The sequence below is a fragment of the Cervus elaphus genome, chromosome 12 (assembly GCF_910594005.1).
Source record: "Cervus elaphus chromosome 12, mCerEla1.1, whole genome shotgun sequence".
Taxonomy (NCBI): Eukaryota; Metazoa; Chordata; class Mammalia; order Artiodactyla; family Cervidae; genus Cervus; species Cervus elaphus.
Window position 1 is genome coordinate 57,621,880 of NC_057826.1, and position 18,470 is coordinate 57,640,349.

The following is an 18,470-nucleotide window of genomic DNA, read 5'->3' on the forward strand; positions in this document are numbered from 1 at the left end:
TGTGTTGCATTTGAGTCCATGTTTATACATAATGCTTATAAATATTCTACTTTTCCATTCAGCAGGCCCATAGGCAAAGGAAGCAGAATGAAAGGGGTATCCAAAATGAAAATAGGCCAGTGGAATTTTATCAATGGGAAAAGTTATTTCATAGGCCATGTGATCAAACTTTGCTAAGATGTGAGCTTATATATCTTATGAACTCTAACATACTTATCCATCTTAATCATTGTTTATTCTTTACTTAATATTACCATTTCATTTAACTAAAGCTTAGCTATTTCTAAGAAAGTTATAAATTACTCTGTTTTAGAGCTCCCAGATAAGAGGCATTACTTTTTTTTTTTCATTACTGCACATTTTTATCCTCTAAAAAGTATGCTCAATGAAATTCCACTACAGATTTTAGTAATTAGAAATACAATATAGAATCACTGGTTTAAAAGAACTGGAAGGTACCTAAAAGGGATCAGCATACATAAGTTAAAATGAAAAGCTAAATCTGTAATGGTGTCAATATTAAAGAAAATGCATTTTGAATTTAAAAAAGAGATAGAAACTTTCCTCTTCTGTATCAGCACCTCCCAAACATTTCCAAATTCAGTTGTTTTTAATCTTAGGAACCAGAGTAAACTTTAATAATAGTTCACATGTTAAAAGAATAAACCTATGATGAATACATATCTTTGTGTACCAAATGAAAAAATATACAATGCAGTGAAACTCAAATACATATACAAAGTGATTTTTTTGTGCATTTTTGATCAAGAGGTTTATATTCTATATTAAACAATAATATAAAAGAAGCAATATATAGTTTCTGATAAAGCAACTGAAAAGCTCTCTTAGATGTCTTTTATAATAAAAGCTAATGGTATATGTAAGATGGTATAGGTTGAATCAAGCCTATTGAGCTATGTTTTAACAAATGCCTATGTGAAATAATTTAAAAATTCTTCTGTAGAAATTAAATGAGCATATCTAAATGTGGAGTAATATTACTACATGGTTTAACTATAACCCAGTAGTAGTATTTAGTAAATTCAAGCAGAACACATGTACTGTTACCATAAATAGACAAATTCTTTAAATTATAATAGCATATTTGAAGACAAAATCAAGAAACTATACATGTTAACAAATGATATAACCATGCATACATATATCTGCTTATTAAACACTGAAGCAAAAGAACTAAGCTGTTGTGCACTCTTCATAGGTGCTTGGTATTTTACTCTGTTCTGATGGAAGCACTTTGTATGTTTGCATGGAAACATAAAACAATATTTAATTGACAATTTGGTCATGCACCTGTATTTTTTAAATTTGGGGTTACATTTTCTTCTTTTCTGATTGTTCAGTAGATTCTGACTTTGGTGCAGGAAACGCTTGATGATACAGATGTCTGTGGGTTGCTGCCGCACTGTAAAGCTTGTATAAAGCCTAGAAATAAAATAATCAAGATTATTTAAAAAAATGATAAAACATTTTATTAAATACACAGATAAAAACTTTTTCCTTTTAGTGTAATTTATGGTACTATATAAAATTCAGCATGCTAAATTTGGAACCCTTAGTAATCTGTATAACATATATACTAATAACTAGTATCTCAGCAGTCAAAAGTATTTTCAACTCTCCAGTGTGTTGATATTACTACTTCTGTGGGTTGATCTCTATGGTAAATGTTCTGTCCTCAGACTGCATTTTCTTTTACCGTTCCCACCTTTTGGATCAGAGCTTCCTAACCCACTGTGCCCCACAGATGTGGAAAACTCATATTGTGAATATTATTAGTTTTAAAGGAATTATAGGAGCTTATAACTTGTGATTGCCAATAGCAAATTTATTACACACAGGTAGAACACTTGCTATTGGACCTTCCTGATAGGTTTTTCAGAAAGGGACCACTTTTTATTCTCCGTAATTTCCTGATATGGTCATGCAAATAAGCACATTTGTTACCCCTTCCCCACCACATGGGCTTTCTCAAATATGCTCTCTTTCCTTGCTTCCACTAATCAGTTCATAGCTTACAAAACCTTTATTCAGAAACATTACCACATTACCTTAGAAAGTCTTTCTTCATTATAACTACCTGTTGTCGTTATTTGTCTGTGTAACAGTGTTTGAATCATAGAAATGTTTACATACTGCTTTCTGAACTGTCCATAAATATTTTTATGTTTTTTTAACCCCTCAGCTAGTGTCTAAAATTCATTGCCTCCTCTGACTTTCACATAATGAACACTCAGTTAAGACCAATTTATCTGATGTAATTCTAGAGTATTTAAAAAGTCTGAGTATTTTTAAAGGCTGGATAAAAGCTTGATACCCTTAAACAGAATTTCCAGGAAATTCCATTCATTTTTATCTTTTTGAGTCTATATGGCTATTTTCTTAAGTCTGAATTATACCATGATCAATTTACAAATGCATACTGGCACAACCTTAGTTCTATTCTGATTCTAATACATTCAGTTTAATCCATGTTTTCTTAAAAGTTCCTATTTTTTCTTAAGATTTGATTTACAAAGTTGAAATTTATTTTTACTGTTTTAGTAAATTCATTTTACTGAATTTTACATAAAATAATTCCTTGTTGACTTATAAATATTAAATATATACTTGGTATCTGATTGGCAGACATAATCTAGTTATATATAAAACAGCAGAAACCAAGGAAAGAATTATGTACTGTCACTGTAGTTGCTGAAGATCAATTTTGCTTTCTGAAAGTAATGACCTAAATGATTCCACAGAAATAACTTTTCTTATGTGAAAATGATTCCTTCTTAGAAACTTAGATTCTTCCTCAGATACATACTTTCTACACATGTGCAGTGGGAGAAATGAACACTAATTTACAGGTCAGGTCCAAGGTATGCCAAGGAAGTTAGTTATACTACATGCTGGCCTGAAACCTGCTTAAGGTGGTACAGATAACTCATTCAGAAGCCAAAGTTGAAAATCACTTATAAAGGGTGTAGCTCCATTGACTCTGCATTAGTTAAGTTTCCTCAAGATTTTCATAACTACTTGTTTCACTCCGCAGTAGAACAAAATGTCCAATGTTAGAGCTTAAGATTTTTGAAAATTTCTAAACATTCAGAAATAAAATATTCATGATAATCAATTCTTGTGTTTCATATGTGGATAAAATAATATGTTCAGAGTAAATTAAATGTTTTAAAACTTATCTACATTGAGACATCCTTTAATGACTAGTTGGTTTGTAAAATAAGACAATCATAATGTTTATAAATATATGAGTAGCTGTTAATTTAAGAAAGATTTAACTTACCTCATTTGTACTTCCCTGTGGTAAAGGCAGATTAAAGGGGAGAAAAGAGAAGTATATATCCTGCTTCATTAATAGCACTATGATAATCAACCTTATTTATATTAGTAAGTTGTGAGCATTTAAGAACAAATACACCTTGAGGGAGGGGACATGTGTATACCTACAGCTGATTCATGTTGATGTATGGCAGAACCCAACACAACTTGGTAAAGCAGTTACTTCCAGTTAAAAATATTTAGAACATATACCCCTGCAGACTTCTTTGATTTAGATTACATATTTAATCAGAATCCTCTGAAGAACCCACTTCTATATTCATCACAGGTTTCGGCATCATATTCTAGGAGGGCTTTGGGATTTACCTCAAATAGCCCCTCTTCATCTTTTGAGGTTGAGGGGCTTTTTGAGGCAGTGGCTCAGAGGATCCAATTTTAATTAATTCTTTTCCAGTAGTGCTACCATTTATCAGTACATATCTCACCCAGATTCTTCAAAGACACACGGCAAATCCATCAGTTACAATTTGGTTTTAAAGAGTATAAACATACTCAATGCTGAGAGAACTGTAGCTATTACTTGCTACCTGCAGACCATAAATATTCACAAGTCTTAACTCCAAAATTTTATTAAAATCTCAACTTTAGTTTCACTAAATTCCCCGAAATTTTCATGCGGTAACTGAAGACACTTCCAGGATGAAAGGTGAGATGATTTTTATTATGGCATGTTTATAATTGTTTCCCCTGTCCATAATCAATTATTTGAATAGCAGACCATGGTGACCCTGGGTTGGTTAGCTGGACCATAAAGGACACCTGACCCAGAAGCAGCTGATCCAGAGGTTGACCTGGACTCATTTTAGGGCCTGGTACAAATGAATAGTTCAAAGAGACAATCTGAAGTAATCAGATACTGTGTTGAGGGGTTTTACTAAAAGAGACAGTGATAGGACTTCAGATGGACATTTATATATGCTCCTAACAATGGTTCTATGAAGGCCTACAAGACCTTCTAAAACTAACACCCAAAAAAGATATCCTCTTCATAATAAGGAACTGGAATGCAAAAGTAGGAAGTCAAGAGCTACCTGGAGTTACAGGCAAATTTGGCCTTGGAGTACAAAATGAAGCAGGTCAATGTACAAAACAAAGCAGGTCATAGACTAACAGTTTTGCCAAGAGAACGCACTGGTCACAGCAAAAACCCTCTTCCAACAACACAAGAGAAGACTGTACACATGGACATCACCAGATGGTCAACACCAAAATCAGACTGATTATATTCTTTGCAGCCAAAGATGGAGAAACTATATACAGTCAGCAAAAACAAGACCGGGAGCTGACTGTGGCTCAGACCAGGAACTCTTTATTGCCAAATTCAGACGTAAATTGAAGAAAGTAGGGAAAACCACTAGACCATTCAGGTATGACCTAAATCAAATCCCTTACAATTATACAGTGGAAATGACAAATAGATTCAAGGGATTGGATCTGATAGAGTGCCTGAAGAACTATAGACAGAGGTTCATGACATTGTACAGGAGGCAGTAATCAAGACCATCCCCAAGAAAAAGAAATGCAAAAAGGCAAAATGGTTGTCTGACGAGGCCTCACAAATAGCTGAGAAAAGAAGAGAAGTGAAAGGCAAAGGAGAAAAGGAAAGATACAGCCCTTTGAGTGCAGATTTCCAAAGAACAGCAAGGAGAGATAAGAAAGCCTTCCTCAGTGGTCAATGCAAAAAAAATAGAGGAAAACAACAAAATGGGAAAGATCTTGTCAAGAAAATTAGAGATACCAAGGGAACATTTCATGCAAAGATGAGCACAATAAAGGATAGAAATGGTAGGGACCTAACAGAAGCAGAAGATACTAAGAAGAGGTGGCAAGAATACACAGAAGAACTATACAAAAAAGATTTTCATGACCCAGATAACCACAATGGTGTGATCACTCACCTAGAGCCAGACATCCTGGAATGTGACGTCAAGTGAGCCTTAGGGAGCATCACTGTGAACAAAGCTAGTGGAGGTGATGGAATTCCAGTTGAGCTATTTCAGTCTAAGATGATGCTGTGAAACTGCTGCACTCAATATGCCAGCAAATCTGTAAAACTCAGCAGTGGCCATAGGACTGGAAAAGGTCAGTTTTCATTCCAGTCCCAAAGAAAGGGAATGTCAAAGAATGTTCCAACTACTGCATAATTGCACTCATGTCACACACTAGCAAAGTAATGCTCAAAATTCTCCAAGTCAGGCTACAACAGTATATGAACCATGAACTTCCAGATGTTCAAGCTGGTTTTAGAAAAGGCAAAGGAACCAGAGATCAAATTGCCAACATCTGCTGGATCATCGAAAAAGCAAGAGAGTTCCAGAAAAACACCTACCTTTGCTACCTAGCCTTTGACTGTGTGGATCACAACAAACTGTGGGAAATTCTTAAAGAGATGGGAATACCAGACCACCTGACCTGCCTCCCCAGAAATCTGTATGCAGGTCAAGAAGCAACAGTTAGAACTGGACATGGAGCAACAGGCTGGTTCCAAATTGGGACAGGAGTACGTCAAGGCTGTATATTGTCACCCTGCTTATTTAACTTATATGTAGAGTACATCATGCAAAAAGGCAGGCTGGAAGAAGCACAAGTTGGAATCAAGATAGCTGGGAGAAATATCAATAACTTCGGATATGCAGATGACAGCACCCTTATGGCAGAAAGCAAAGAACTAAAGAGCCTCTTGATGAAAGTGAAAGAGGACAGTGAAAAAGTTGGCTTAAAACTCAACATTCAGAAAACTAAGATCATGGCATCTGGTCCCATCACTTCATGGCAAGTGAATGGTGAAGCAATGGAAACAGTGACAGAATTTATTTTGGGGGGCTCCAAAATCACTGCAGATGGTGACTGCAGCCATGAAATTAAAAGACACTTGCTCCTTGGAAGAAAAGCTATGACCAACCTAGACAGCATATTAAAAAGCAGAGACATTACCAACAAAGGTCCGTCTCATCAAGGCTATGGTTTTTCCAGTGGTCATGTATGGATGTGAGAGTTGGACTATAAAGAAAGCTGAGCACTGAAGAATCGATGCTTTTTAATTGTGGTGTTGGAGAAGACTCTTGAAAGTCCCTTGGACTGCAAGGAGATCCAACCAGTCCATCCTAAAGGAGATCAGTCCTGGGTGTTCATTGGAAGGACTGATGCTGAAGCTGAAACTCCAGTACTTTGGCCACCTGATGGGAAGAACCGACTCACTGGAAAAGACCTTGATTTCTGGGCAAGATTGAAGGCAGGGGGAGAAGGGGACGACAGAGGATGAGATGGTTGGATGGCATCACCAACACGATGGACATGAGTTTGAGTAGGCTCTGGAAGTTGGTGAGGGACAGGGAAGCATGGTGTGCTTAAGTCCATGGGGTCACAAAGAGTTGGACACAACGGAGCGACTGAAGTGAACTGAACAAAACCAAGGGCTTCCCTGGTAGCTCAGCTGGTAAACAATCCACCTGTAATGCAGGAGAGCCCGGTTTGATTCCTGGGTCAGAAAGATCCCCTGGAGAAGGGATAGGCTACCCACTCCAGTACCCTTGGGCTTTCCTAGTGGCTCAGATGGTAAAGAATCTGCCTACAGTGAAGGAGATGTGGGTTCAGTCCCTGGGTTGGGAAGATCCCCTGGAGGAGGGCATGGCAACCCATTCCAGTATTCTTGCCTGGAGAATCCCCACGGACAGAGGAGCCTGGTAGGCTGCAGTCCGTGGGGTCGCAAAGAGCTGGACACGGCTGAGCAACCAAGCGCAGCACAACAAAACCAATGAGAGTCAAATGGCAGGTCTTAAGTGTGATGTCATCAACAAATAACCGAGCCACAATCAGCTAAATAAAAACTCAACTGTGTTTTCTCTCCACTTTAGGGATAAGAAAAACACTACCTAATCCATGTATTTTTGAAAAACAGTGAGATGTTGACTGGAAAACTATTTCTATAGTTTGTATCTGGCCATCTTGACAAACTCTATATAAAATTCTTAAAGTCATGTTTACCTCTATATTTTACAATATCTAATATAGTGTCTGGAACACAGGTAGCATTCAAATAGGTGCTGCATTTAGTTGAAGAGAATTCAGTGTTCCTACCTGGTCCCACAAGGCTGCTGCCACTTGGTCTATTACAGCTCCCAGCTCTCGGTATTCTCCAGAGTACCGGATGTATGCCCAGGTGCACAGGGTGATAAGGGTCAGTCCCATTATCATATTGCATAGGCTAGCTATGATGTCCAAACCAATGAATCCAGTCACACCAGCAATCACATATGTGATAAAGATGACAACAAACAGTGTGGCTGGGGTACGAGCTGCATGGAAGATATTTTTGCTATCATTGTGCTTGATATACTGGATGTAGAGTTCATCTATTTCAGTCTCCAGCTGTTGCAAGTAACGGCGGCTAAATTCCTCCCCGCCCATCTTCTTCACCCCTCGAAACAGCTTCACAGATTCTTCCTTAAGCTCCAGGTGTTTGGTCTGCAGGTCATTAGGGGCCAGAAATGGTTTGTCACCGCCACAGATCTGTATTGAGTAGGAAGTATTATTTATGCAGTGCACAGTAAAACTAGCAACTATATCACAATTTTGCACTTAAGCTGAATCTGTTAGAACACATTAATAATGAGAAGGAGCCTACATTTTATTTTGTCAACCCACATCTTTCCACATTTCATTTCTATAAGTGGGACTGGTATAAGGGAGACTATAAGTGGGACTGGTAACTTTATAGGTGAAATATTAAAGCCTTAATTTTTATTCTCAACACAGATTGGAATATCCATTACTTAGTCCAATTTCCTCAAGGTGAAAAGGTTTCACTGATTTTTGTTTGGAGTCCATTCAGTATTTTCTTCAAGAGACTAAATGGAAACACGTTAAATGTTCATGGACCACTTTTTCAACTTTTTTTCAAAAGTTACAAGAGAAATCTCAATTACCTATATGGTTAACTTCGGTTGAGATTTAAATATACATAGGAGACTCTCCATTTCCCCTTTAATTATGTCATAAACACCAGACCATATACCATATATCCCTTGATTCCAAGGCTCTACCAATTTGAGGTGCAATTTTGATTTTATAACATTTTCAGTGGAAAGAAAACTCATCACATTAATAGATATACACAATAATCATTAGATGCTTCCTAATTTAGAATGTTACTAGTAAAAAAGAGGAAATATAGTACTTAGAAATATTGGCCCTTGTGGTTTATTTTTTTCTAACAGGTTTTTATACTTAAGATAGAAATTGGACTTGTGGAATATGGGGAGGTATAGTGGAGAGGGTATCATGTTATTTTAGCTACTTTAGATCTTATAAATAGTGGGAAAATCTGTATTCTTCCACCCCCACAATGTGAACTTTAAAAAGAAATATAGAGAGAATTCATTTAAAATACATTTAAATTTTGCACGTCATGTTCTCTTCATTTGTGATTAAAGTACTTTAGGAATACAATAAAAAGAAATGTGATACACATAGGCTGAGAAAGTATAAGTCAGAGCCACTTCCGCATGTGTATACAGTGTAACATGGAAGAAGAAAAGAATGAGTTCATGGAAGAAATACTGATTTTATTTAAAATGTGAGTTAAAATATTCTTACCTCTTCCATTTTTTTATTGTATGTATCCTTGGCAGTTGCGACGGCTGCTAAATTATTAGCTTCTGCTGTGGCCTTTGGACAAAGTACAAAGTATGATGTAAAATGGAATTCATATTTATTAAACTTCCACATATATACACACAATGTGCAAGAAATATGCAAGAACTCAAGGTCACCAGATAATTTAAAAAGTGCTGAAATACTCCTGTATCTTTTAAAATTAGTAAAATTAAAATTTCAAAATGTATAAAATATAGCTTACTCAATAAACCATAGTTCGAAAATGAATTTTCATTTGGAAGACTATTCATCTAAAAAATATTTTTAAGCCTTTCGCCAAATGTGTCTGTGTGGGAGAACCTATAAATCCAGACACATGGGAAATAATATATACATTTTATATATCCTAATGGGCTTCCCAGGCAGCACTAGTGGTAAGGAACCTGCCTGCCAGTGCAGGTAGACATAAGAGACACAGGTTTGATCCCTGTGTCAGGAAGATCCCCCTGAGGAGGGCATAGCAACCCACTCTGGTATTCTTGCCTGGAGAATCTCATGGTCAGAGGAGCCTGGCAGGCTGCAGTCCACAGGGTCATACAGAGGTGGACACGACTGAAGCAACTTAGCACGCATGTTCTCATACATAAAAATATGTCAGCTTTAAAGATTACTACTGATAGAACAATGTATCACTGATAACATAAAGGAAGCATTAAGATTCAGATATTAAAATATGGGAAAAGTGAGTTTTTCCTTTCTTGAATGTTTATTTGTAGAGGCCACTTGTTTAAAACCTGGACCTACTTTTCTTGTCACTCGTATGAATCTAAACCACAGTATGAGTCTTTTCTAAACAAATTTACTACAAAGAGAATGAAGACTCTCTTGCATCTCAGCACAAGTGAGGGTGCTATATGTGTATGTGAAAGTGATTAGATGAATCATTTGCACAAGTGAGTAGTTATTAGAAAAATAATCTGATATATATCACTCCATCCATTATTTTTATATGGTGATTTCTGACAGCCAGATTGGAGCATATCTTTAACTTAGCTTTAGTGACAGAATGTTTTAGAATGTCAAGACTCCTGATGAATAAATACCTGTAACATGGATTTGGGATGTGGTAATTCTTCACCTTGATAGATCTTTATATAAGCCTAAAAAATAGGAAAGAAAAACTCATGTTCAAGTAATTCCGTTCAACATCTATGTTAAATTGTATTCTGAGGTCTAAGGTCTTGACAATTCAAAAAAATTAGATCTTGACAGTTTCAGGAAATATTATCTTTCTCATACTTTTAATTCCCTCTTATTAGTTCTTGTTCCCTTTTCCTGAAAAGTCCTTTGCACACATTTGCCAATCTCAGTCTTTGCAAAGGCTTACCTACCTTACCTCCTTTAAAACTTTCTCAGATCCCTCTGCTAGGAGTAATGTTTTCAGTTACCCACAGAAATCTGTACCTGCTGCCGCCTCAAGCTTTATGGAACAGATCTGTTCAAGGGCCCTGAGTCTCCTACTAAAATTCTACACTCCTCCACAGTGTTTTATGCACAGCAAGAATTCAAATTTTAGACAACCTGTCACTTTTTGCTGAGAGTGGTGAAGATACAAAGAAGGTATACAACCACATTTGAAATGACAAAACATCAATTTAAAAAACTGTTATTTTAGGCCTTGGAGCATCAATCCAAAAATCAGATTGATAACTGAAATCCACTATATATGTGCATTGGTTTAAAAAATGTGTTTGGGGCTATCTGAGGTAAACAGGTAAATGCAAATTTAAAATATTTCCATTTCAAATTGGCCCTTGGTGCAGAAAGCAGGAAATGTGGAAGAATTTTCTCCAGCAGGAAGGCAAAGTATAACCCATTAGGGAAAATCTTGAGAATGAAGGTAAAATTAAGTATAGGTCATAAGTGAAGCCTTTGTGATCCTGGGAAACACCTCCTCCCCCTAAAAAGAAGCAAGACTTTTCCAACTCCTAGATACATTTCTGTTTCGAAATATATTCCCCTCAAGATAAAAGGTGACAGTAAAGTTACCTCAAGTTTTTTCAAAAAATAATTTCAGAAAGCAAGCTCCTCTTGAGAGTCTAATAATTTTTTAAATCATTTGTATATATTCCTCATACCTTTGTCCCCTCATATTATATGGAGTCTATAATTTTCTGTTGTTTTAGGAAGGAACTGCATTCCCAAACATGTCAAATCTAAATACTCACAAGTGCTCTAGAAATGAGAATGATACCTTGAAGTACTCTACCAGACCTCGGCAGGTGATTTTGTTCCCATTGATCTCTTTAATGTCTAGGCTCTCGGGACTAAGCAGCCAAGGAATGAGGATTTTCAAGTTTTTGATGAATTCATCATCTATTTCTAAAGTAAAAGAAAATTCACCATTATTTAAAAATTTTTAAAGTCTTTCATGGAATACCATAAAACATCCAGTAATTACCTCTATTTTTCCCCCAGTGATAAAGCTATCACTCACCTTCTGATCATCTAAATTACTCCTGAAACCCACTTTTCTCAGGGTGAACTATACTCCTTGCCCAACTCCTATTGCTGGTCTTTCTCATCTCCACTCCGATTACATATTTATTTTGTCTTTCACCTATAAAATAGCTTTCTTGATATTAAACAATACACAAATGTTTCACACCCTATTCACATAAGGATGTCATGCATTCTGATGCCTTTAAGTCTTGTTCATGGTTTTATACAGAGAGAGTCATAAATGGAAGAAGGGCAGATATTTACTGTCTTATAAGATGTATTCCCTCCAGAAAGTATATCCAAAAGTTTTCTGTGTTTACTGTGCCAATCTTATGAAAAGTGTATAGAACTGTGTAAGGTGTGTTAGCTAGTACTCAAGTTCAAAAAGAAGTGAAATTAGGGCTTCCTCTACTAGTGAAACTCAGCAACACAAAATAAAACTGTAAGAAAAGCAATGGAGGCCTTTTAGCTAGCTGATCAGAAGTAGTCTGAGTTACTTAGTACAACTAATGGTGACTGCAGCTGTGAAATTAAAAGACGCTTACTCCTTGGAAGGAAAGTTATGGCCAACCTAGACAGCATATTAAAAAGCAGAGATATTACTTTGCCAATTAAGGTCCGTCTAGTCAAGGCTATGGTTTTTCCAGTGGTCATGTATGGATGTGAGAGTTGGACTATAAATAAAGCTGAGCGCCGAAGAATTGATGATTTTGAACTGTGGTGTTGGAGAAGACTCTTGAGAGTCCCTTGGACTGCAAGGAAATCCAACCAGTCCATTCTAAAGGAGATCAGTCCTGGGTGTTCATTGGAAGGACTGATGTTGAAGCTGAAACTCCAATCCTGTGGCCACCTGATGTGAAGAGCTGACTCATTTGAAAAGACCCTGATGCTGGGAAAGATTGAGGGCAGGAGGAGAAGGAGATGACAGAGGATGAGATGGTTGGATGGCATCACCAACTCGATGGACATGGGTTTGGGTGGACTCCGGGAGTTGGTGATAGACAGGGAGGCCTGGCGTCCTGTGGTTCATGGGGTCGCACAGAGTCAGACACGACTGAGTGACTGAACTGAACTGATTACACATAACCCATTTTATAGTATTAGGTTTAAGTTTAGCATTACAAATTTAGCAAAGTAACACAGAAAACACATTCAGAGTAGTCTTTTGAACACAGCAATAATTTTTTAAATCATACGTAAAAAGCAGAGACTTGGTATATCCAGAGACTTGGTATCTAAGCAAATGCAGTAACTGCCTCTGATTTTTAAAAACCTGAATTTCAGCAGTCACTGAGTTTTCAGGCTTTGGGATTGGTGATTTTTAAGGTCTTAAGGATAAAGATTCAAACTTTATGACTGTGTTTTGCATATTCTCTGCTTGTTATTATGACCCCGGTATACACTGAAATACCAGTTTATATAAGAATTTATGGTTCTTTTCTTTTGCTTACTGTTTTATGACATGTATGAGCATGATGTTGGAAATTCTTCCAATGTATCTTTCTTCATGTTTTGTACAGCTTTGAAATTTGTGTCCATATTTTATGAGGACTTGGACAGGAGTTTATTCAAATTTATTTTTCTGTTTGCATTGTACCAGTTTTTACTGGTAACTGTGCTCTGTATTTGGAGAAGGAAATGGCAACCCACTCCAGTATTCTTGGCTAGAGAATCCTGTGGACAGAGAAGCCTGGTGGGCTTGTCCATAGGGTCGCACAGAGTCAGACACAACTGAAGCGGCTTAGCATGCATGCGTGCATGCATACATGCATGCATTGGAGAAGGAAATGGTGACCGACTCTAGTATTCTTGCCTGGAGAATCCCAGGGACAGAGGAGCCTGATGAGCTGCAGTCTACGGGGTCGCTCAGAGTCGGACATGACTGAAGTGACTCAGCATACATGCATGTGCTCTGTATTATTATAGGTTTATTCAGATGTATTTATTATGGTGGTTTGCTTCTTAGTTACCAATTTTCACTGAAATACTGGTATTTGTATTATATTATCATGTTCCTTTGTTGTGTTTTATTGCCTATTATATATCTGTATTCACTGATGCTAATAGGTTTCTTTTTTACTATATGATTTTATGCTTTTTTCAACATTAGTAGAATAATGCTATATATCTAGAATATATGAATTCTTCTGGAATATCTGTATAAAACAAAGAAGGTTTCTCCTTCTAAAACCACTTTAAAATCACTTTCAAAACATGCAAATACTTAAATGCCATTCCTCCCTAAATTTCCTTGTAAAATTGTAATGGAATAAGATACACATTCTGGCACCAAGTGTATTAATTATCAGGGTAACCAGCACAGTATCACACATTTGGACAAAAAATGTGTTCTGACAATAGCATTAGCCATATAACTTCGTTCTCACCAAAGTCAGGTGTTCCAATTTTTGATTCAGAAAATATGAACAATATATTCATGACATATACAAGTGGGAGCTCTTGCTAACAATATTAGTGGAAGACAAGTAAATACATGACCCAGAACATCTGCAGACCAGTTCAGATCAATTTGCGGAGGTGTGCTCATCAGCCTTGGCTCACTGCAAATGTTCAGTAATATGTGTGGCTGGATGATTATTCATGATGATCTGTTTTCATCATTTCTTCAAGAATTTTTGTCACAAGAGTAAAACCTTGCTAGGAATTCAGGATCTAAGTCAAAGTAGTTATCTGTAACAATAATTGAGACACGATACATGCTTTATAAGAATTCCACACGGCAGATGTACCTATGGTGTAGGGCTGCTCTGGAAACTAACCAAGATATTTTTTCAGGATCATTTGACTCTGACAAGTCATGAGAAATACATCTTTAAAAATAATAACCTTGCACTGGGGTTTGGCTATGCTTTCTGAAGTCTAACTGGAGCTGTTAAGGAAGCAGCTCCCCAATTTATGATGTGGTTACCTGGTCATTCTACAGGTGGTATTATAACACAGAACCACCTCATAAAAAGGTTAACTCCTTGTTAATTACAAGATTGGATTTGCTATATGAGGGGACATATTCAGTAGACACTTGGTAAGAATTGGTCAAATGCATCATGGATGAATGTGATTCAGTGCTTTTGGTCCTTTTGATTTCCTGAATGGGAAGTGATTAAACTAATAGCAATTAAGTATAATCATAGTATTGTAAGTTTTAAATAACACTGGAAATAGTAAGATAGGATAATAATTTTGATAATGTGGGGGACCATGAACAAATAATAATTATAACAATTACTACTATTGATAAATGAACTAGAAAATTTCTGTAAGTGTATTGAAAGAGTATGTGAGAAACTATCATCAAAGAATTTCTGCACAACTGTTTATTCAAAGACGTTTCTTCCCCTGGAGGCAACCACTCAGATGACAGCCCTCTGGAGAACAGCTTGGCCAGAAGACAAGACATTCTGGATAGAAATAACACCATATTATAAGATTCAGGATGGGACGAAAAACTGATGTAGACAGCAGACTCAAAACTTCCCAAGGAAACATTGAGGCAAACTAGAACATTTTGGCACACAGAGGGATTTAGCAGTAGTCTTGTAAAGCCTCATTAAAATGGAACTTTTGACAGGCAACTGAAGCTGCCTTTCATTTCTCTTTCCCTCAGGCTAGCCACTTTGGTAAACTTGCAACTCATGGGTAACTGTAAACCAATTCTGAGTCAATATATGTTTAGATTATGAGTAAAATGTGATAGAGAACAAATCTATTAAAAAGTTTGATTTATATCGGCATGATTTATGTTAAACTCTTTCCCTGAATTCTTTCACTGCAAAATGTATGTGTTAATTTAAGAACTGTAGCTGTGTACTACAGGAAAGGAGCAGGCAGGGTACTTTTTTGTCCCAATAAAGGACTGTTGTTGAAGGCCTGCTCCTGCTCTGCCTGCTTATGGCCCTCCAACCCCAGAGAAGAAAGAAAGGCCTTGTGGGAGCCCTCTCTTTATGTAATTTATTCAAAACACACTGAAGCCATTAGGTCACTGCACAGTATCGAGAGGTCTGTGTGCTCACTGGTGGGTTGGAATTCATAGTGACAGTGAAATTACAGGATCCTGGAATCCATGCATTAATATGTGCCTACAGTTGTCTTTCTGTCGTATAATGAAAAGACAATTTAAAACATGTATAAAAACAATTGTTGATGATAGAGAAATTGGGGATTCTATTTATGATATTAACTGCATGGTGAAATAAAAGGTATCTGAGAGAAAACACTATGGATACATGGGGAAAAAAAAATTGGTTTGCTTTTCGAACTTGCCAGTTCCACGAACACAAGTTGTTCAGCTGTCATTTTTAAAAGTAATTTTAAAGTCCTTTGAGAACTGTGCTGCAAGGCTTGTTATGCTACTGTCTCATTACCCCTGGCACAATGCAAAAAGGCCAGAGTAAATTAAGCATATGTTTGAATTTAGTGGTGTACTCAATGCTAGGCTTACAAATAAAAAAGTCAGAAATGTCTTTGTACTGAGGTAGGAAGGAGGTAGATAGGCCTCCCCCAGGATAAAGCAATTGGAGATTCATTCCCTACTGATGGAAACTCCCAAGTCAGGAGTAGCTGGACAATTAAGGGAGGAGGCTGGGCCTTGCCCAGACCAGGTATTTCTTGTTTGCGAAGTCAGGAGACCTCCCTGAACATGCATGTGCAGAAAAGGTTAATGGCAGGAGAAAGGGGGAGCAATGTCAAGGGATGCTCTACCCAGATGCCTTTGCGGTAGGATCCACCTTGGCTAAGAGAGGCATTGCACACATAGAAGGATCCCGAGGTACACCAAAGATGGACTGTGCACTAGGCAAATCAAAATGACTGGCCAAAGGAAACTTGGAAGAAACGCCCCATAAAAGTAATTCAAAATGCCATGAGGGTGCGACTCAGGGACTCTCCCTCTGAGTCTGCTTGTGTGTCCATCCACACATACTGCACTTTTTTTTCCCCCTCTTGATAAATACTTTCCTTGTTTCACTACTTTCCGTCTTTGTGGGAATTCTTTTCTGCAAAGTCAAAGGGCCAGGGCCCTTGTCACTGATCACTGGTCTAGTGGCTGGGATCTGGTGCTTTCACCACCGCAATCCAGCCCAATCTCTGGCTGGGAATCCAAGCCAGAGAATCTAAACCGTTGCAGGCTGAGGCCATGTGAGATCAGTACTACCTTGGATTAACTGCAAAGCAAATATCTAAAGACCTAATGATTATTAGGAAGGATTAGCTTCTGCTTCTGCAGACTCCTGCCTCCACCTCCTGATGCCCCCCTCCCCCCTTTTTTTAGACAATTTGAATTGCTTTGGAATCTTAAAACATTAGTCATATCTCTCTGTTTAAGAGATGATTACATACTATTACTCTGAAAAACACTTGGGGCTTTTGGTTTTTTAAGAAATTAGTCCTCATCCAGAAGATGCTTTCATTATTAGTGAAATTTTTAATGATTTATAATTAAATTTTTCAGCAGCAGTTTGAAAGAGCTTCACTTCAATATTATGCAATATTTTTTCTATCTCTAATCATAATAATACAAATATTCCAATAATATAGACTTCTATTTTCCCTTTTAATATAAATAGGGAAAATGTAAAAAAATATATAAATAAGGAAAATGTAAAAGGAAGATATTAAGGAGCATTTCTCAATGCAGAGGTGAGCAGGAACCTCTGAGAAAGGGTGAGGGTTACTGCCCCCAGGTGAGTGCAGGATTTAGTCTGTTTTCTCTATGTACATATTCAGCACTCATAGAACCCCACAGTTCACCAAAGAGGTGCTCTAGCATGAGCTGGGGATTGTCCCCTGACAATTTCTAATCAGCACACTCAGATCAGTGAATAAACTAAACTAGCAGCTATAAGCCCAGTGGATAAAATGACATCTTTGTAATCAGACTTAGTGACATAAACACATTCACTAAAAGACAAACCTTTCAGTTTTCCATCAAAGTTTGGATTGGTAGCTACTTTTAGGCCAGGATGAGGTAGCAGAAAACAGGAAATTTTGGTGAAACAGGAATGGATGTGTTTTCGAACATTCTGTAGTTCTTCATGCTGGTTCCCTGAGACCTGTAGTAAATCATTCTGAAGTTTAAATGACTTTCAACACAAATTGAACTCCAAAAGAATTCTGTGGCATTTATATTTGCTATGTCTGGTCACAATGATAAAAAATGACATGACAGGGCTGATACTAAAAGTTTTGGGTCAATTTGCCACATAGCCACATTTAAGTATAGCATACATATGGCATTATTACTATAATCAACAAATGTCTACTCTTACTCAGAAGAGCCTTCCCGTTTTTTAGTACAAATTAGTGGGATTTTACTCCAGCTAGTTCCTACAAATTCAAATTTTAATTCAAAGTACTCACAAAGACATGAGTAGATCATAAGATATTCCCACCTTCTTTTCAGGAAGGTACTCAAAGACAGCCTCTTGTCACTTGGTAGGTATACATTTAAATTCTAGAAAGACATCTGGATAGTTGGGTATTTACATACAAGCTAAATTGTCTCCTTTTTCCCTATGTATTAGAGAGTTAATAGTACAAATTATCCTAAAAATAACCATAGCCTTAAAAAGTAAGCTTAGAGATCCTGATTATCAAGATTTCTTTTTTTAATCTCCATTTTTTTTCTGATTACTCATTAGGTATTTTGGGGGATATCTGTTCAACTATTGAACTATCATGACATAGACAGTTAATAGTCTCCTCCTAATATCACATTCTGTGAACTACTAGCAAAATGTCCTAAGATTGACTTTGGGGATCTTAAAACTTAAATATTTTCTTAAATTGACTTTAAGCCTCTACTAAACATAAATCCAGATATTTGTACTGTCAATCTTCAACTGATTTAACTCTTCAAATTAAAGATTTTATCTTTAGGAATAAATCATTGTTTTATAGATAGCTACAAAATAACTCTTTTTCTGAATCATAATTATGAATAATATTTAAAATTGTAATTGACATTTTATTAAGTATCACTCTTAGTTTGTTCACAG

The 18,470-nt window shown here is 36.8% G+C and overlaps 1 protein-coding gene across 2 annotated transcripts in view; it reads right to left on the reverse strand.

Annotated features, from left to right (window-relative positions):
- Window positions 1-607: 607 nt before the first annotated feature.
- Window positions 608-18,470, reverse strand: part of ATL1 (atlastin GTPase 1) — a 67,382-nt gene continuing 49,519 nt past the window's right edge. The window contains exons 8-14 of one of the 2 annotated variants that reach the window (XM_043919000.1): window positions 17,387-17,525; window positions 11,210-11,337; window positions 10,059-10,115; window positions 8,956-9,027; window positions 7,438-7,869; window positions 3,305-3,319; window positions 608-1,443 (exon numbers count right to left, since the gene is read on the reverse strand). In XM_043919000.1, coding sequence (XP_043774935.1) covers window positions 1,333-1,443; window positions 3,305-3,319; window positions 7,438-7,869; window positions 8,956-9,027; window positions 10,059-10,115; window positions 11,210-11,337; window positions 17,387-17,525 — 954 coding nt within the window. In that variant the 3' untranslated portion in view covers window positions 608-1,332. The remainder of the gene's footprint in view (window positions 1,444-3,304; window positions 3,320-7,437; window positions 7,870-8,955; window positions 9,028-10,058; window positions 10,116-11,209; window positions 11,338-17,386; window positions 17,526-18,470) is intronic. The other variant, XM_043919001.1, reaches the window with a different exon arrangement.